We start from the raw sequence: 20,016 nt of genomic DNA, 5'->3' as shown, positions 1-20,016 counted from the left end.
GTGTCCTTTGGTAATTTCCCATGACCTGGCATCTACCCCTCTGATAAAAGAGGCCCGATTTGAGTGAGGGCAGAGAGAACCAGGGGCTGGTGGGGGCAGCCAGCTTAGGGCTGCCAGCGATTAACCCTGGCGCTGCAGTCACGCCTGAGTCAGCAGAGTTTCGGCTTTGTCGCGTTCCCATTGTGGAGGCGAATGAGTCACGACCAGCCGAGCCCTGAGAGCTCCCCGGCTTCCTGCTCTGAGCTGTCAGCCCAGGGAGGGAAGGAAGGATCTGATATTCCCTCTTTCTGTGCCATCGAGTTTATTTTTGTTTGTGTTGAATCTCTTCAGTCTCAAGTTCCTCCATTTCGGAAATGAGACACTCTATGGGTTACTATCTTGATCCCCTCTTCACAGCTCTTCATTAAATCCCTCCTCCTTAGCACCTGGAGAGCTCTAATAGCGAGAATATTTAGCCCTGGACCAGGACTCCTTGAGCGACATCCAAGGCAACAAGGAAGTCCAAGAAGGAGGCAGGGCAGAGAAAATACACATGTGCATTTGGGGACTCAGCCCATCAAGATAAGGTCTCAGGACAGTCTCAGCTTAATTAGCTTACCCCTGCTTAATGCTTCAGCATTCCCCCTCCTCCACACTTGATTTTCCAGCTGTACTGTTTTTTTCTGCCTTTGCTTCCCCACCCAACCACCAAATAAGCATTGGCTCTGACTGTGGTCCTCTTTCCCAGTCTTCCCTCTTGTTTACAGCTCAAGGTTGGTAAGCAAGAAGACTCTGGCTTTTTCCTTTGTGGCAGGCAATAAGATGGCTCGTGAGAGAAGAGTCTTTGACTTTTTTGTTCTTTGCCCACCCTTGTATTTTAGTGGCCCACTGCCTGCTTTTCCTAGTGGAGAATTATGATCCTGGACATATTCACCGATGCCCCTCCAGAGCGACTAGTGGCTAGGGATGAGAAGATGCAAGTGATGTTGGAGAGACACAAAAGGGGTAGGAACTGTTGTAAACTGAGTGGAGGGCAAGTCAAAGAAACAAGCATTGTAGACCACGTTTGAGAGGCAGTCCCCTCCCAGGCTTACTGAGACAGGTAGCAGGGGAAGAGGGAGCTGTGAGTTAGCTATACTAAGTTGCACAAGGCCACAGAGGAAAGGAGATGACAGTCTTGTGAAGCCAGGCACTGGACAGGTATGAGTAAGAGCTCGCAGTGGGAAAAGAGCTGAAGGGAAAGGCTGCATGGATGGGAAAGTGGTCCCGGTGCTGGTGCACGTCAGGTGGAGGCTGGGGGCAGCCGGGTTCGCTGCTCAGGTGTGTGGGAACTGGCAGCTCTTGCCCAAGGATTAGCCGACATGCTTGCGGGGTGGGGCGGGCAGCGGAGCCGGCTCCTCGGTGGTGACTGAGGAGCCTTTGTGCTTTGTTGCTGAGCATGGGGTTTCACAGCTTTATTGCAGGAAGGCCTTTCCCAGTGCTGTGTCAGCTCTTTCAGCAGCAGCCCTGCTCTGCCAGCCCTCCTGCGTTTGCCATGGGGCATGTTCCCCTCCTTGACTTGGGGGGGGGGGAAGCAAAGCAGCTGTGCGAAAGCCAGAAGAGGTACAGGATGGAGTGGAAGCCAGGGGCAAATGGAGGCATCGTTGTTCCTTTCCCACTCCTCCGGTTGGCAGCCCTTTTCCTAGACAACTAGAAGGTTGGCTGCAACTGAGACCGTTCGCAAAGGAGAAGCACAGACAGCAAGAACTAATGGTCCAGCCTGGTGTTCATCTCTGCTTTCCACTGTCTGTTTGATCTGTGGCCAGGCTCACCCTGGCGTCTGCTTTTCTTTCATCTATTTCTGTGAAGAACGCCTGGGACAAACACGGCCCCGGTGTTATTTGGGGCCTTTGTGTGAATCCCAGTGGTGGCTCAATGAATAGACCTTCCAAACCTTAACAGAGAACAAGTGGAGCATCAATGGATCAGGCCCTTTGGGGAAGATCTTTTATTGAAGGGGATCCTGAGGCTACTTTGTGCTCCATTTTTATCCTAAGAGGAAATACTACATAGGCAGAAGGCAGCCCTGCTTTATCCCAAAGGCATCTCCACTGCCCTGTCCCAGCAGACAGCCAATGAAGGACCGACTTAGAGACCTCACTCAATGCAAGCCATTGACTGGACCTCAGACAATAACATCTCTGCTGTTGCTACTATCTGCTGGGTCTGAATATGAACCAGTGACCTAGAGTAAAAGGCCTTGTGTTTCTCATTTGCAAGCCAAAGCCAAGCCCGTTGGTTCTTTTTGAGAGGGATTTGAGTGAAAGCCAGATGGGCCATTGTACACACTGCCATTTCCCCTTCAGCTCCCATAAAGCTCCCAGCTCTCAGCTTGGGGAAGGGATGCTTGGGCTTGCAGTTTCTCTTGGTGTGCCCCCACCCGATCACAGTGTTATCTCAGGCCTTTTGCTTTCATGTGCAGCCATGTCACCTGGAGCTATAATCTTGCCACATCTCTTATATTCATCTTCTTTCTAAGGCCCTTGTGTTGGAAACTTAGTCTTCCTCTTCTAATCCCTTTGGTGTTCAAGCTCCACAGTAAGTGGGGCAGAACTGAATCACTGCATGACAGTGAGACCTCCAGTGAAAGTCTGCTGCTGCAGGAAGTGCATGTTGGTGAACCACTGGAGACCACTCCTTCGTTGCAGTCGGCTGCAAGCATTGACTAAGCAGGGTGAGGCAAGCACTGTGCTCTTTTGGAAGAGCAGCAGAGTACTGATTTGAATGCCTGGCAATCAATACAAAGTCTCTCTGGCAAGAGGACAGGTATTAACCCCAACATCTTGGCACAGCACCAGCTCAAACCTTTGCTTCTTGCCACCTGAAATTCCCCTGCTGGGATTCAGGATCTTCTTTCCCATTTCCCACCCTGCCTAACACACCTGTGGCATTGCTCTGGGCTGTTGGAATTTGGTTGTGTTCTGCTCCACAAGGGTTGTGTTTCCGACCTCGGTTTCCACGTAAGAATAAGGAGGACTTGAAAGGTGAATTCAGAAATGCCAACAAATGCTTTTGTAAGGTCCAGCTACTGTGACCTTCCGTTTAGTTATATAAGTGATGCAAAGACTATCAGCACTGATTCCTCTGACTTTTGCATCAGCCATGATATTGCCACACTGAAGGGTGGCTCATCCCGCTTACTGCCAAGGGCTGTTTCAATGCCCTTGGGGTGAGATGAGTATCAGGGAACAGGAGGGAAAGAAATTGGTGAGAGGCTCAGCCAAGGCAAGGTTGTGCAAAGCAGCGTGGAGTTCACATGGTTCTTAACAAAGAGGCATTGATTGGAGGCTCGCTGTTGTGACAGAGCTCACTAGGGCCTGGAGATCATTTCCAGAGCTTTCTATATGGGGGAGCAAGAACCAGATTTACAAGTGTGGGAGCCTTGATGTAATAACAGCACCTTGCGGGCTTTCAGAAGAAAGGGTTTTCAGGTTCAAGAACCACAAGCTGCCACTGAATCTGCTCCCTCCCCAGCGCCCCTCACACCCAAGGAGTCCAGACCTCCCTTCCCAGCCCACTGCCTGTGCCGCAGGGCACCTCGAGTTCTGCAGAGTGCCCCCAAGGCCTTGTGTGACCTAGTAAATATCTGGGTTTGGGATCGTGGGGAAAGGCATCAGCACAAACCACTTCAGAGGCCAAGGTGGAGGAGTAGGATCTCAGAGGTCTCCACTAATGAGGTCTTGGCACCAACATGTCCTTGGCACTCAGCTGGGCCTTTTTTATTGCCTTTGGTCCTGAACAAAAGCTAACACCAAAAAACTAACGAGTAAAACACACCTCGGCAAGCTTCAACCTATCCACCTAATGCTTCCATGTGTGCTGGCTGCCCCTGGGAGGTATCAGAGTGCATTGGTGGTCACTGGGAGATCTGGCATAGGAACCCCAAATGGCAGGATGCATCCAAGCCTTTTCGCTGCCACATGGACCACACAGATCCTTCAGCAAAGAAGCAGCAAGGCGAACCCCCAGCGCTGCACATCCACACACGCACGTCCTGCTTAATATGTTCAAGGCTCTCCAGAGGTTGATTAGTGATTTTATTTTCTCTTCCTCTCCCGGCCTTGCACGCTCATTACCATCAATTATCTATGCGTTTGCCCTGATGAATTATTGAGTGTGTAACGGGGCGAGGGAAGACCTGCCATCCTAGCTCAGTCACCTTGCAAACAACTGCTCCCCAGAGCGCGACGGCCGCTAGTTTGCCCTCTGGCTTCTGCTTTAGGATGGGAGCATGGAAGGCTAATCCAGCAACTTGCAAAACCCCTTTACTCCATCTGTCCCCCTTCCTCATCACTGCTGTTGAGGTGCGGGTGTTGTTGCCCTGGTGTGGAGCAGAACAATGGGTGAGCTGTTTTCCTGACGAGAGGCTTCGAGGAGCACAACAGAAAGAGTTCACCCTCTCTTGCAAAAGAGCCATGAGTTATTCAGTCACCTGGAAAGGAAACACGATTTCCGCACAGTGTTTGGGGTTTTTTTGGGGGTATTTTTTGTTTGATTTGTTTTGTTCTCGTGCTGTTTTTGTTCTGCCCCGTTTCCCCCTGAAGCCTTTAGAAAGTTTGGAATGTGTTTTTGTGAAAGCTGCTACATGTAGGAGCCTGAATCCCAGCTTTGGCAGCGTGGTGTTGCTGGCAGGCAGTCCTGAACTGGCACCAGCCTTTTCCCTAGCCAAAAGTTTGCTCCACCTGGGCAGAGGGTTCTGCAAGGACCGTTCTAGGGTCTGGTTTGTCAGCACCAAAGTCTGCTTTTTCTCCAGTTCCTGTCCAAGCAGCCTGCACTGATGCATGGACCCCATGGCAGTGGTAGGGTAGAAGGGGGAGAGCAGGACTGGGAATTGTTTCCACCTCTCAAAGTCAAGAAAAATTGCTTGATTTTTTAAAGGATCATATGCAGGGAAATCAAAGCTTGAAGAAAGGACATAGCAATGATAAGTGAGGGACTGGATTGATCTCTCTCTTGTGATGTATATCGCATTCTCCTCTAGGTTGGCTGGCAATATCATTATTTAAGAGGCACGTCTTCGGTGCCCATCCTTGGGCAGCGGTAGCCTGCATCCTGGCATAGCCTTCTGCATGCACTGCTCATCCGCAACCCTTGCTAGGGAGAGACCAGGCTGCTGGCCTGCACGGGAGCTCTGGGAGCTCTGGGGAGACACCGGTGGCTTTCCATCCATCCTCTCTGGGGTTCGGCTCATCCCTCGCTTCACTGGCAAGGGAGGAGGCGCCGGGCCATGACTTCCTGCTGTCGCGAACGGGGCCTCTTTTATTGGGATGTGGAAAGCTGGGTTCAAAGGGAAGCGCTGGGGCCTGTGGGGGGTCAGGCAGCTTGTGTGGGAGCGCAGCCAGCTGCGCCATCGCCCCAGCCGTGGGCAGGTCCTGCTCCAGGGCATGGGCCCTTCTTGAAAGAGGTGGGGACTGGTGCTGATGAATCCGCTCTGCTCCAGCCTTGGGAGAAAGAGGGAGTGCTGAGCACACCTACAGCATGAGATGGGCTGCAGGTTGTTCCCAGGGCCTTTGCTACGTGATTGCTTTTGCTCTCCGGCAAGCTCCCACATGCTTTGTGAAGCTCTGAAAGCTTCCGAGCCAGACTGCTCTCACAAATGGTGTTGCTCACCTCTGCGGGTGTGGGCAGTTCTGCAAGAGACTCTCTCACCTGCAGGATAGAAGGAGCAGCGTATGCTGCGAAGCATGTTGGAGACATCTCCCCTCTCGCCATCCATCTGCCTCACATCCCAGCATAGTGTTATCTACACCAGTGCCCTCATTCCATCAGGAATGTGTGTTTGGGTCCCACAGGTCATGGGCTGGTCCGGTGTCGGAATAGTCTTCATGCATGCAGGCACATGAGGGCATCAGTGCTTTGCTGTGGCTGTAAGCAGCACTGAAAGGCATTCCTGAGCGCCCAGCTGCGATGCTAGGGTGTGGGGCAAACCAGCACTTGACTCAGGGAAGGGGGCAAGTTCACACAAAGCTCTAGAGACCGAGTTTCGGTCTTAACTGCTGATGACTGTGGTCAGCTGATGGCGTCTCATGGCCGGGATGGATTGTTGAGGCTTGTCCTCAGGGTCATAGGCTTGGCGTGGTGGGAAGAAGGGGAGAAAGAAGAGGCTTAGAGATGAGATGTGGGGACTGAGATGAGGCGGAGTGCTGCAGGCATGGTGTGAGAGGACAACTTGGGAGCATGCCAAGGGGATGGTAGAGGTGATGCTTGTGGGTGAGACTTTTGTATGCCTGCACTTGTGTGCGTGTGAAGGTGCAGGAGGGAGACCTTGCTCAGGTTCACATGGACATCACAGGGTACCACCACCAGGAGTCTGTGGGGGCTAAGACTGAGGAATTCATCTTGGACTTACATGAGGAACCTGTTTGTCTCCTGGAAGCAGAGCATTCTGAAATGCTCTGTCCCCTCAGTTAGGAGATGCTGCCCTGTTTCTCTTGCCATAGGTTTTTTCTTTGCCCAGACTTTGTCTCTTTCATTACCCTTTCATGTTCCTCACTCTTTGTACATCTTTCTTTTTTTATTACCCCTTTCTTTTCCTTTACTCTCAGTTTCCCAGAATACATCCAACTTCAGATTCTGCCAGAAGCAATGAGCAAAACCCGCTTTTCTTGTTCTTACCACCTTGCTTCTGTATTGCATTTATCATATAAATACTGGCTGTATAATTACCAGAGCATTATCTCTAAACATACAGATTAGGGAAAGACACAGTGGCAGTCAAAGATGAATTTCAGGGTCAGTCTGGCGGGGGATCTTGTACTCCAGCTGTTAGGGGAGGGATCAGCTGAGACAGAATAGCAGTCATGAACACCAGCCACCACTTTGCCCAAGCACCTTTCATCTTTACTCCGCAGGATCAAGGTGGAAGGTTCCTAAATGCAGCCACTTCTGGGGTTAATGAAAGGCCACAGAAACAGTCTAGATTATGCAGCTAGATCATGCAAGGTGTATGGGCACTGCTGTAAATCTGTTCTTAGATGGGAACTATTGCTACTCCGAAATCAGGGCTGAGTCTTAGCAGCTCACTTAATTACTGATGCATTTGCAATAGGATTAAATGGACATCTGAGTGTGTGTTAGCATATGTTAGGATATGCTGTGCTGATAAATATCAGTGCTTTCATGAGCCTCCAGATACGCATGCTCTGTATATGTACAGCAACTGATCAAGTGTCATCCAAATTTGAAGACAAAAGGAAGGGAAGTATTATTGGTCCAACCTCATGCCTTTTGGTGATCATGAACCCTAGGCTGCAGAGCATTAGGGCTGGTTGTAGTGAAGTGTAAACACCGATTGTGGAAAGGAAGGTATTTATGAACAGGAATGAAGCTGCAGGAGATGGAGGTGGATGCAGGTAGTTGCAGAAGATAATTGGTGCCTGTAGCCATAGACTGGGCTCATATCAGCCATGCCAAGAAGCAGAAAAATGAATAAATAAAGGAATTCATGGGCGTGATGTCCAAGAACTGTTCTTTTTCTCACGTTCTCTGTCTGAGAAGCACAGGTATATTCATGTCTTTCCATTTTATTGCAGGGCTGCAAGCTCAGACTGTCTTAGTCAATGACACAGTCTCGGGGTTTATTGGAACAGACGTGGTCCTGCACTGCAGCTTCACCAATCCACTCCCCAATGTGAAGATCACGCAAGTGACGTGGCAGAAAGCCACCAATGGCACCAAGCAGAATGTGGCTATCTACAACCCTGCCATGGGGGTCTCCATCCTCTCACCCTACAAAGAGCGGGTGACTTTCCGGAACCCTTCCTTCAAAGATGGCACCATTCAGCTCTCCCGGCTAGAGCTGGAGGATGAGGGAGTTTACATCTGTGAGTTTGCTACCTTCCCAGCCGGCAACCGGGAAAGTCAACTCAACCTCACTGTGCTAGGTAAGAGTCGTGTGAACCATTGCCTCCAGTTAAACAGATCTGGAGGAGCCTGAGACTCATTTCCTGGGAGTTTAGGGCAAAGGTGAATCTTAGGTGTGAATTTCACCTATGATGATCTTTCAGGTTGACTGTAAAGAGGCAAAGAGCAGGGAACTCAGGGTAGGTGGTTCAGTGAGCTCTCATAGGAATGCCTCTTCCCCTTTCCAGGCCTCAGTTCCCCTATCTCTTAAATGCAGGAGCAATAACAGTGACCTGTTCCCTAAGGGAGTGGTGAGTTGTAGTGAGCCGGTGGCTGTCAAGTGAACAGAGAAAAGACAACAGAAAGATCCTGTGCACAAGTAGAGCTTGTCCATGGAGCTTAGGTTGTGAGTGAATAGACCCCACCCACAGTGTACATGATTCATTTGCTCTCTAGTTTTGGTTTCTCATTCAAGCATAGTGTTGAAAACCTGTGGCAGGAAAGGACTGACTTTCCATGGTGTGTCTGTGCGCGTCTAAGGGACCTCCACCATTCTTTCCCCTGACAGTTGCTGGCAGTTTTCAGCAGGAGGCTCAGTGGTGCTAGATGTCTCTCGGGCTGTAGTAAAGAGGGTAGCATTGCTTTCCTAACCCTTTTCTTCTCCTTTTTGCAATTCCTTGCAGCCAAGCCCACAAATTGGATGGAGAGCACCAAGCGGCCACTTATTGCTAAGTCTGGCAGGACAGAAAAGATCTTGGTAGCTACCTGCACCTCCTCTAATGGGAAGCCCCCCAGCACTGTCACCTGGGACACCAAGCTCAAAGGGGAAGCAGAGTTCGAGGAGATCCGGAATAGCAATGGCACCATCACCGTGATCAGCCGGTACCGGCTGGTGCCGAGCCGGGAAGCCCATCGCCAGCAGCTCATGTGTGTGGTCAATTACCAGCTGGACCGCTTTACCGACAGCATGACCCTCAATGTGCAGTGTAAGTGAGCACGGGCAGGGCTGGAGAGAATTCTCCATGGGCAGGCCCTGGGGTGGAGATAAACCTGGCAAAAAAGGGATTGTTCTGAATGCAAGATGCTGGCCTGGTGCAAGGGTTGAAGTAGGGGCTGCTCTCTCCTTCTGCAGAGTGAAAGCTGAAGTGATGCCTGGAATAATCATATGCTTTCTCTTTCTTCTTTCCCTCTCTGCCTCTGCCATGTCCCTTTGTTCCTTCCCCTTCTTTCTCTCTTTTTCATTCATTCTCTCTCACATTCCTTGTCCCATCATCCTTCCCACCTTTCAATCTCTCTCCTGTCACCTCTGCCCCCTCATCTCTTCGTACTTGATTTTCTCCCTCTTCTTTTTCCGTAATTCTTTCCTCTCCTTTTCCATCCTGCTCTTCTATCTTTTTCATCCCCTTGCAGATGAGCCTGAAGTCACTATTGAGGGCTTTGATGGCAACTGGTTCCTCAACCGGAAGGATGTGAAGCTGATATGCAAATCTGATGCCAACCCCCCAGCTCACACCTATGAGTGGAAGCTGTAAGTGTCTACAGTGCTACTGCTCTGAGCAGCACATATGATCTTCAAACAGGGACAAGGAAACCTACAGAAACCTCAGTCACCCTCTGGTCAGTTAGGGCCCGGTGGCATTACTGTCAGTGATAACGTCCAAGGTAAAACTTGTGCATGTGAGGGGAGAGTTGGTATTGCAGCCTCAATACCCTGGATAACTTCCTATTCTCACTCCACTGGAGTAACATTCTGCTCTGGTGATGTGAAGAGCTGAGATATGACAAGGTGAATAATTTGCCCAGCACCAATCGAGTGAGTCAGTAGGAGAGCTGAAAAAGGACCCGAGACTTCCCTTCCTTAAAGGGGCACAAATAGCACCAAAATTATCTCCATGTCAAAAAGCCTTTCCCTGGAATCAGCCCCAGCAGTGAGCAGGAGCTCCCCCTTGGAACACTCATCCTCCCGTGACTGACATTAAACAGAAGCAATTCCCTGTCCTTCAGGGTTTCAGCTTTTGGCTGAACGCACTAAAGGAATTGAAGAGTGAGTGAGGGGTGTCTGGGGAGTCGAATGGGAATTGATGCAACCTGATGTGGTTCTCTCTCCTCTTTCTTTTCTAGAGGCACTCATGTGGCTTTAAAAAAAGAAAGATCAAATGGATCCTTTCTTCTTTTCAGCTGGCATTTGTCATAAGGAAAGAGGCTCTCAAAATGGCTTTGTAAGGAGCTAGGCATATTCACTCTTACTCTGCTTCCCAGATCAAACTGTTCACAGTGAAAGGCTGAAGAGGATTGTTTTTCTTGCCTTCTTTCTAGTTCTTGTTCCCCTTTCTCTTGCTCTGTTGGTTCTGCTGGTTTGACTTAAACTCCAAGAGGCTCTCTGGGTTCCTCACAACATTGCCAGGAAAGCGATAGAGGCAAAGATGCCCCTTGTGGCACCCAAGGCAGAAGAGATTCCAGTTTAGGCTATCTCTGTGCAGCAGGACTGATGAATTGAGCTGAAGCAAGCCTTGTGAGATGGAGCTGGGGACAGAAGGCCGGGTTTTGCTCTGCTTTTGGGCAAGTCATTTCATCCCTTTGTTCTGCTATTGCTCACATCTAGGCTGGAGGCTGAATGCTTGCTGGGCTCCTGGGCATCAGGCTTTCTGTGGCAGGGGCTCTGTCACTGACCCTGCTCTCTGTTGGAGCAGTCTGCTCCTGCTATGATAGTGATGCTGAAGTCAGGCTGAGAGCTGAAGCATGGGGTCACAGGTGCCAAGGGTCTCAGCCAGGTGATGTTTCTGCAGCCCTGGGCAAGAAAGAGGTTTAGTTACCAGCTAGGTTCAAACACAACAGGGGATGCAGGTGTTAGGGTTGAGCATGGCACCGCATGACTATTATGTGTCATTTGCACACCTGGTTTATACACTGTGTGAGTAATAAACTCAGCTCTGGCAGAAATGGATTCTTGGGAACAGCATCTCTGTGAGCCAGGCATTGAGTTGGTCCCCATGTGCTTATCTGATTGATGCCTTTTTTTTCAAGGCTGGAAAGAGTTGTTTTCCTATTGGATTCTGTATGAGCTGGGCATATGTCCATTTGTCTGTCTTTAGCCTGCAAGGGTTTCTTGACTTACAGCTGGGAGCATCAATACTTTGGTTTGAGAAGGTGGGAAGAATAATGGAGAGAGAAAGCGAGGAACTACAGAGTATGGGTTTCAAAGCCTGACAGTGCTTCCGCCTGATTCCCCAGTCTCTCTTGCACACTTGATGGGTCAGTTAAGACTATATAGGATTATTGACCTGAGAGGATGGAAAGGAACGATGGAGCGCAGCTGAAGATAAGGACAATGGAGGTGGAAGAAGAGGAAAATAGAGAAAACAAGTGAGACTGGGGGAAACAGAGGTAGAGAGGAAGGAGGATGATGTTTGGTTCCTGCTTGGAATGTAAAAACCAGCCATCCCCGAAGAGCAACAGTCAGGGGAGCTGTTAGAGGAAGCAATAGCCTTCTTTAGCATCACACACCACAGATTTTAGATGCACCCTTTTGTTCAGGGCCCTATAGGCAGAGATCAACGTTAGGCTATTGTGTTCTTCTAACAGCTTTGGGATCATTGGCCTGATGTAGCTGCGAAAGACTTCAAGTGTTTGCTATACATATGTGCCCGTGTGTACAAGTAGACATGCAAAATATGTGCATGTGCGTTTAGGCACTTCTTTACAGACCTAATTATACCCCCATTATTCCCTTTTGTTTCCTACAAATTGCTGACAATACGTGCACATTTTTGGTAAGAGGAGGGGAAAGAATGACTTGAGTAATTTTTAATTGCCTAAGAGGAGTAATTACTTTCCTTTGCTTCAGTAATTAAGAATAACCAGGCCATGTGTGTCTTTTCCTAAAACACAGGGGGTTTGGTTTTATTTTTTGACTGCTTTTGTTCATTTATTCTGTGTATCTCTATATCTAGTTCTGCATTATGCCACTTTCACACCTATTCTGACATGGGCAGGTCATAGGTGGCAGGGCTCTAAATCAGCACCACTTTACTCGAGCTGAATTGCAATTAACACTGGCTGATAAGCTGCCCAGGAGACTTCCATGGGCAGGAAATGGGAGTAAAACAGGGTCAGGTTGGTGTCCCATTCCTGTGTATTCCATCAAATGCAAAGTCAGGGTTGGAGGTGACCCAGATATGTCCAATCTCCCTTGTAATCACAGAGAAAGAACCCCAGACAATGCATACAAAGAACCTGATTCTCATCATTCAGTGGATTTACCCTCTTTGTTTCCTCTAGGCCAAATGGGACTCTGCCAGGGAGCGTGGAAATCCAGAACAACACCATCTACTTTAAAGGGCCCGTCTCCTACAGCGTGGCTGGCACCTATGTCTGTGAGGCCTCCAATGCCATCGGTACCCGGTCGGGGTTGGTGGAAGTCAATGTCACAGGTAGGAAAACACTTGGTCTGCTTTGAAAGACAGAAGAAGAGGAGGAGTTGGGGAGAGAAGTGTATGAGTGGCTGACAGCTACCAGTTATGTCTCCTTAATGTCTGTCTTGATCACCAGTGTCCCCTCACAGGGACAGAAGTTTCATGGTGGGAAGGGAGCAGTGTTGCTTTGTGCTGGTTTTGCACTGGTTTTGGCTTGGATTTTTTTCTCCTTTCCTCTTGTTGTCTTTTCCTTTCTTAAACCAAGATACATTCAATTTGTTTCCCCCTTGTCTTCTGCTTTGGATTCAGAGAGATTACTGAATAAGTTAGAAGCGAAGGCACAACAGGGAGACATTTGTTAGAAGGTAGAAGGAGTGGGATGAGGATATGGACTGCCACTGAGGCAGTAAAGCATTGAAATGGATGAGGCAGTTGTTCAGGATGATGTTTGGTGTTTCTGATGTTAGGCAATGGTCCTTCCAAGGCCATGTTGGTCTGTGCACTTGCTCATCTGACTGCCACACATTACCAAGAAGCTGTGGGTAGCGCTTGAGTAGCATTGTCTGGGCTGCAGAAAGCGGTAACATCACGGGCTGCAGACAAGGTGGGCAGGCAGCACAAACCAGGGCACATGGCCACTTTTCCAGCCGGGCTCACAGCAGGGACCATGCGGTATTGTAGCAGCAGTGTTCTGCAGATACCACAGACAGCACTGGTACCTGCTAACTAGATGGGGAATGAGGTGCACTGGAGTCTTCCCAAGGCATGGGAAATACAAGAAAGGTGCCTGGGGTTGTTACCCCTACCTGCTGTCCAGCCTGAGGCAAATCAGACCTGGTGGCAGGCCACCTCCTTGAGCCACACCAGTGCTGAAGGAGCTGTCTAACCTGGGAGTGATGAAATGGGCTTATCGGGGGGCTGAGCTGCTGCTCTTTTCACCCACTCTCTATAGTGGTAAGTGCTAGGCAAGCATAAAGAGGAGGCCTGGGCAGCTGACCTCCTGAAATCAGCAATAACACTGTGTTTGGCACCCTCGCCACCTCTTCTGCAACATGGGTAAATAAGGCTAATCTTCTTCTATCCAAGTGCTTGGAGGTCAGTGGATGGGATGTGCTAATTAGATGCTAATTACCAAGTATTTATTTATGATCATTATCAACTGTAGCAAGCCTTTAATTCACACCTCCTGTCCTGGATCCTTGCCTGCTGGTGTATGCTTTTCTCTGGGGGATATTTCATTAGCCAGTGAAAGGCACGAGAAGAGCACAGCTCTTTGTTCAGGACAGATGTGGCACAGCACCCTTTCCATCCCTGCCCAACCACTCGAAGCTGGGGGGAAGGTCAAAATCCATTCAGGCACTGGCCATTTAATGGCAGTTGCCACCAAAGGCGCTGTGTTTCTGGGACAGTGCAGGCAAGTGCCTGGTACAAGGTATCAGATGTGCTTCCCATCAGTGATAGAAAACAATCCCACACAGTAACAAGCACCTTGAGTCACATTGGAAGCAGTAATTGGAGGGAATAAGGCTCCTATCTCAGTCCCCAGTCGCAGAGGAGGAGGTGGGATGGGTGTTGCGGAAGACTTAGAGGAATGGGCTCTCTTCACCATGACTCATTTTCCATTTCTGCATAGACTGTCCATTTCTTGCTGTCGTTCTGTCTCTTGCAGTGTCAGGGCATGTGTTCCGAAACTCCAGACACAGCCTTGTCCTCATACTCCTTCTGCCATCTCCCAGCATCTTACCTGTCTCAGCACAGTAGCATCGCAGCCTGACTTGCCTGCATGGGCACAGGCTCCTTTAAGGACAAGAGCCTGTGGGTTCCCCCTCTGGGCTTTAGGAAATGTCTCCCTTCCTGGTGTTTCTTTAGGGGAATGGTAGAGCATCATTCTCATGCTCTATCGGTGCAGTGGAAGTGGGGACTGGCAGGGTTTTGGGGGAGTGATGTTGGGTTGATGTCTACCTGCCTGTAATCTCAGCTTATTCCCAAAGGAGCAGGTTATGGGGTTTGAGGTTAAATGAGAGGGAAGGAAGGGCACTCCCGCAGCTGCCTGGCTAGGAGGGATTACCAGGCAATCTGTCAGGCCAGGCCTCCACCACATAAAAAAACGCCTTTAATAATTCATAGGATCTGAATATGTTTATCCAGCTCTCCCTAAGGACCGATTAGGCCAGTGCTGGGGAGGGCTCAGCCGTCCTCGCTCAGCTATTACAGGTACATTTGTTTGGGTCTTGCAGGCAATTTAGGGATTGTCAGTGGACCACGAAACCTCTTTCAAGAGCTGCATGCAATAAATGGAGTTCAATCTAGGGAGCAGCCAGCCTTGGGAGGAACAAAAACAGAAGGCTGATGCAGAGAAAACCCTGCAGCAGCTTTTCTCCCTCCTGTCTCCCTGGGTACAGACCTCCCCCTCCTGCCACACAGCATCCTTCCTCCCAGTGCTGGCTCCAGATAGGACTGCAGGGATAGTTCAGCCCCTTTGTGGGGAGGGCGATTTGTTCGCAGGGAGAAGGCTGAGCACTTCTATTAGAGTTATAGCACATTAAAGAGATTGATAAGAGGAAATTTAATATTTTATTCCTGCAATCTGTTCCCATAATAGCTTCTCCTGCCTTGCAGGACCTTTGTCAGTTGCAGCCTAGCCATGTAGTGTGACATGTAACTATTTATTGCAGGCGGTTAGGTGACTTCTAAAAGGCTGTGGTTATAACCTGCATGGGTGTCCCTGCATGCCTGCACACACATACATGCACAGAGCTGGTCGTGTGCATACACATATGTGTGACCCCAATCTGTATCCTGGCATGCAAACGGGCCTCCCAGACCTCCATGCCTGCAGGCACATGTGCATGCAGGGTGCACGAGCATCACATTGGCATGTATGAATATGCATGTATTAATGAACATGCTTTGCTCTATGGGCCTGTGTGCAGCAGTGCATGTGTATACATACACATCTGTGTGTCTGCAGGGGGGGACGTTCATGCACTTGTGTACTGGCTTTAGCCAGAGGAAGCACAAGGAGAAAGAGGTTAAAAGAGGCTCCCATCTGCTTCCCAAGGCCAGGAAGGAGTCCTTTCTTCCAGGATACAGCAGGCTTATGGACAGCCTGTGCTGTTCCCTGCCCAGGGCCAAGCTTTGCAGCCTTGGCCTTGGATGTGCAACATACTGTGGTGGGAAAGAAGGGCAGGCAGGGGCTGATGGCCCCCCCATTTGCTTGGCTTGCATCAGGGAGTTATTTACACACCACCAGTGATCTCATCCCAGCAAGGTCACTGCAAACAGCCCGTGGGGCTCGCTGGAGCTCTCTGCCATGTGGCCCTAGCCCTTTGCAGAGGCTCAGAGCTGAAGAGGATGCTTGTTCTGGGGAGCGTTAAATGCAAGTGCACCTGCCCAGATGCTGCACCAGCAAGTGTTTGCTCGTGGCTGCTTTAGATGGGAGGATGTAGGGCCAGGGGCTACAGAGGAGCAAGCCTGGGGGTCTGACTGATGTTAATCTTCGGGATGCATGGATGTCAGTAGGAGTGTCTGCTGCATCCTGCCTGGTGTAACGGGCCCCTGGGGGAGCAGCGCTTGATTGACAAGCGATAGGTGACCTGACAGAGAGATTAGAACCTAAGACACGTTTGGCATCTGGCCTGAAAGCCGTCACACTCTGAAATGCCAGCGGCAGCTGCTGAACTTCTGGATTAGCTGCCAGTGGTTTTTCCATCCCCACTGCCTCCTCTCCCCATGACCCTGCTCCACAGGAGAACAGAAATCCCTGGTAGGAAGAGGAAAAGCAGGATGCCTTGAAGCCAGAGATGGGCATGCATCGGTGCAAGGGCTGTTGTGAAGGAAAGAAGATAGTGCTACAGGTTTCTCACGTTGCAGCCCTGGGATAATTTGGCATGGACTGGAGTGGCAAGGGAAGCTTTGCCATCAGCAAGCTGTCTCTTAACAAACCCCACATGATCACTGCTGTGTTTGCCGAGACCAGCTAGGAACTGGGAAGCCCCATGACCCCATTGGAATTAAGGTTCCCGGAGCTGCTATTCACCCTGGCCATGCCCCCTTCTGCTTCCCATTGCGGTGAGTGTTTGGTTTTGCAAGGCAGAAGGAAATCCAATCCAGAGTCTTCCTCTGGAAGAGCTTCACACAAGGAGCAGCTTGGGCTGATACATGTCAAGAAAGTGATTTCTTACGGCGTTTGACGTTGTCCTCAATGCCCATGGCTACAGTGAGAACCTTGGCTGGTGCTGGGTTTTTCCTTGGCACTTACGATTGAAGGAAGAAGGGTGGAAACGTAACTTCAAGAAGCAATGTGTCCACAGGAAATGGTATCTTTTCAAATACCTAAGCAGTGTGATAAGCAAAAGGGCTTTTGAAAGCTGGTTTCCTGTGGATCTGCATATCCTAGAAGAATTACTTGATGTCTGAAAATAAGCTTTTTCTGATCTGGGCCCTTCCTGCCCTTGGGAGCTGCCTCTTGTCCCCATGGGTTCTCTGATGTCTAATGAGGTTTAGCTCACACCTCTACTAAGGATCCCACTCCAGCTCTCTCCAAGAGCTTTATGATAGGATAATTCGGGCTCATTCTTCTGTCAGATAGCGCTGAAATTGGCCAGCAGGTTCAAAAAGCAGTAGATAAGGCAGGATGATGGACAGGCAGGATGATTTGCATACGTCTCATTTTCATTGGAAACCAGCCATTAGAAGAAAGATGTGGGTTTTAAACCATGTATTTTGTGATGGGGAAAGCCTGGTTTGTCACTGGGTACTGATGGCAGCAGGCAGGAGCCGGGGCAGGGGGATGCTCAGAGCCTTGCATGGAGGGATAAGGAGAACCTGTGGGCTTGGCCCCGTCTCCTTGCGCTCCCAGCTGCTGCCCCAGAGGTCCAGCTCCTGGCACGGGGACAGGAAGCAGGGCTGAATGCAACAGCTGGCAGAGCTGGGCAGTGGGCAGATAGTGTTGCTGCTCTAATTCCTATTCATACAGCACTCCCTCTTTTATGAGGGGGGGAGCAGGAGAGGGGGAGGCTTTTTATGCTGGCATTAAAGCCTGGCTTGTTCCCCCTCCCTCTGCCCTGCTGTCTCCTGTTTCTCCAGCCTGCTTTTCACAGCGGCTTTAATTCTCTGCAGACTCTTCCTAATGGATTTCTCACATGGGGCCCCCGGCACGCTCAGGCTTCGCACTGCTTTCCAGAAATTTCACGCACCCCTTGGACACAAAAAGGGGGATCCTTTTCCCACACTTTGCCCTCTCTCCCCAGGCTCTCTTGTGCACCCCAGGCACGAAGCTCGGTGGGCAGAGGGGTAAATCCACCTTTGTGGGGCTGACAGCAGCGACTGTGTGTGAAGCAGCACCCGCTGAGAGCCGGACCTGTCCCAGGTCACTCATTTCTAGTTACCTGGGTAACCTGTAATTGATGAAGGAGCACCCAGCCATCAGTTCAGGTTACCTGGGTGTCGAACCATAGCAGGAGGCTGCACTTTGTTGCGAGGCAGAAACACTATCCCGAGCCGGGGATCCCCATCCCTTACGGGCTTAGCCCGGCCTGGCCGCTCGCTGCAGCCCAGCGGCCACGGCGATGGGCTGCGGAGGCAGCGCGGTCTGTACCGCCATCCAGCGGCGGTGTCGGGCCTATGCCCTGCCCTGCTCCCCAGCAGCCGGTCCTCCTCCTCCTCCTCTCTTGGTCGCTTTTACCCTTCTACCACGGTCCCCCTCCGCATCCCATTTCCAGGCTCCGGGGGAGTGCGGTGGGTGGACGAGCGGGGAGGGAACTATGTGGGTAGGGAGGGGATGGTTTCGGCTGCTGGCTTGCGATCTTCCCGTCTTTCTTCTCCCTCTCTTCCCACAGTTTGATTTTGTTTTCTCTGGCATGGGAACTGGGCCACTGCGAGGAGGATGGGGATGGGATCCGAGCAGAAAATAGTTTGTTCCCTGCACAACGTGTGAAATCCAACCCAGCAGCGTGTTAGTGTTCGTGTCCGCGGCGTTGGCAGTGGCAGGGGGGTGGCATGTAGGAGAGTGCTATCTTAGGGGTGGGCAGCACAAAGGGCAGGGAAAAAATAGGTAGAAAAACATTCGTCCTTTTGCTTCCTGCGTCCAGCCTGGGCTGTTAATGAGGCTTTTAATAGAAAAGTGGGCCAAGCTCCTTTTGAAATCGTGCACAGACACAGATTTCTGCTCTCAGATCTGTCTGTGCTCCAGAGCTGGGAGGCAGAGGGGATCACTATGGCTTTAGGGATATACACACCATGTCTGGGTTCCATGCCTTGCTCTGGGTAGGAAGAGGCTTCAGGCTGGAGCTGTGGGGTGGGTGAGGCTGTGATGGCAAAGAGCAGCCCTGAGGAGGTGCTATGGGTGAGGGCAGAAAGAGCTGTATGGATGCTTGTGCGGTTGAAGCTGAGCGCTCAGCAGCCAGGGTTACCAGGGGATGGACGTGACATTTCTTACTGTCTCTGCAGAGAGGTTGTGTATGAACCAGCTGGCTGTGACGAGCCATGTGTTGTTGATGCAACATGTGGCTTTGGCTTTCCAGAAACCAGCCCCGTGCTGAAAGACATGCCCTCGCTCCTGCTCTGGAGGCTGTCTTTGGACAGGGATGCTGGCTCCTGCCTGCACAGTGTCTTGCTCCTCATTCTGACTACAGCAGGGAGCCCCTCCATCTGCCCGTCTTCCAGCTCATTCTGCCCAGTGTGCTGCTCTGTGTGTGGTTTCGGGCTCGTGAGGCTTTGCTCAAGGCAAGTCAAGCACTGCAGAAACCAAGATGCTGTTGTCAGGATGATGTCCCAGGAAAGGCAGGCACGAAACAGCACAAGCAAAACGTTTATGCCACAAGGGTCAGGCCAGCAATCGCTCGAATTCAGTTCCCTTGTCCAAACTCTGCAGCTGTTTCAGGAGCTGCCTCTACCCTGGGGATGCTCTGTTCTACCCTCTTCCGCCAGCAGCTAGGCTAAGCTGTGCTGCAGGGAAACGCACTCCCTGCCCAGCTCCTGCTTGTTCTAACACAGGAAAGTGGCTTCCAGCAGCAGGCAGACCCACAGGTACATGAAGAAGGGGCAAGAAGCAGGCTCTGCCTCTTACCCTTTTAAATGTGCTGCCTTTGAGCTCTTCCTTCCACATCGCCCTATCCCGGCTGCTGTTCTGGGAGGGTGTGCTGAGATTGCCGGCTGTTCTGCACCTCTCCTTGGCTGCCAGGTGAAAATGTGAGGGCCAGGAGGCTCCAGAGCAGCAAACAAGGACTGCAGACAGGCCTTAGGGGTGTTAAAAACAGTGTGAGGGGTCTGAGCATGGTGTGTGAGGGCAAGGCTGCCAGGGGGCATGAACCAGGATCCTGCTGTCTAAATTCAGAGGCAGGCAAAGTACCAAGAGAGCCATTTGGTTCTTAATGCCTCACGGACAGAGATGCTCAACAGGCAGTGTGTGAAAGCTGAGTTTGGCCAAGGGCTGTAACTGTGCCCAGGGAGTGTTAGGAAGATTGATGGAAGTCCTGGATCAAACTTTATCTGTGCCAAAGTGTAGGTGTTGAAGTGAAAGAGGAGAGTTTCTTTGTGATGTCTTTTCTTTCTCTGAGTGATTTATGGCTTTTTTAAATAGGTCAGGGTAACTGTAGGAACAAGATTAGCATGAGCAGTGGCATTTAGCTGGCCACAGCGGTAGCAGAAGGAAAAGAAACAGTGGGAGGGCTGTGCTCCTGTGCTGGGTCCAGGAGCCAGCCATGGCCTTGAGCACATCACTTGTGGGGCGGATGAGAGGGCA

The 20,016-nt window shown here is 50.7% G+C and overlaps 1 protein-coding gene across 1 annotated transcript in view; it reads left to right on the top strand.

Moving 5' to 3' along the window:
* The window catches only part of NECTIN1 (nectin cell adhesion molecule 1), a gene marked incomplete at both ends in the record, with an annotated part of 90,006 nt that overhangs the window by 33,691 nt on the left and 36,299 nt on the right, over positions 1 to 20,016 (top strand). Inside the window, 4 exons of the mRNA XM_080631586.1 lie at positions 7,551 to 7,901; positions 8,544 to 8,846; positions 9,271 to 9,388; positions 12,139 to 12,290. Of these exons, the coding sequence (XP_080487712.1) occupies positions 7,551 to 7,901; positions 8,544 to 8,846; positions 9,271 to 9,388; positions 12,139 to 12,290 (924 nt within the window). The remainder of the gene's footprint in view (positions 1 to 7,550; positions 7,902 to 8,543; positions 8,847 to 9,270; positions 9,389 to 12,138; positions 12,291 to 20,016) is intronic.

This window comes from Psittacula echo, assembly GCF_963264785.1.
Source record: "Psittacula echo genome assembly, chromosome: 18".
NCBI lineage: Eukaryota > Metazoa > Chordata > Aves > Psittaciformes > Psittacidae > Psittacula > Psittacula echo.
The sequence above is the reverse complement of the archived record's forward strand: the minus strand, read 5'-3'. Positions and strand labels throughout refer to the sequence as shown.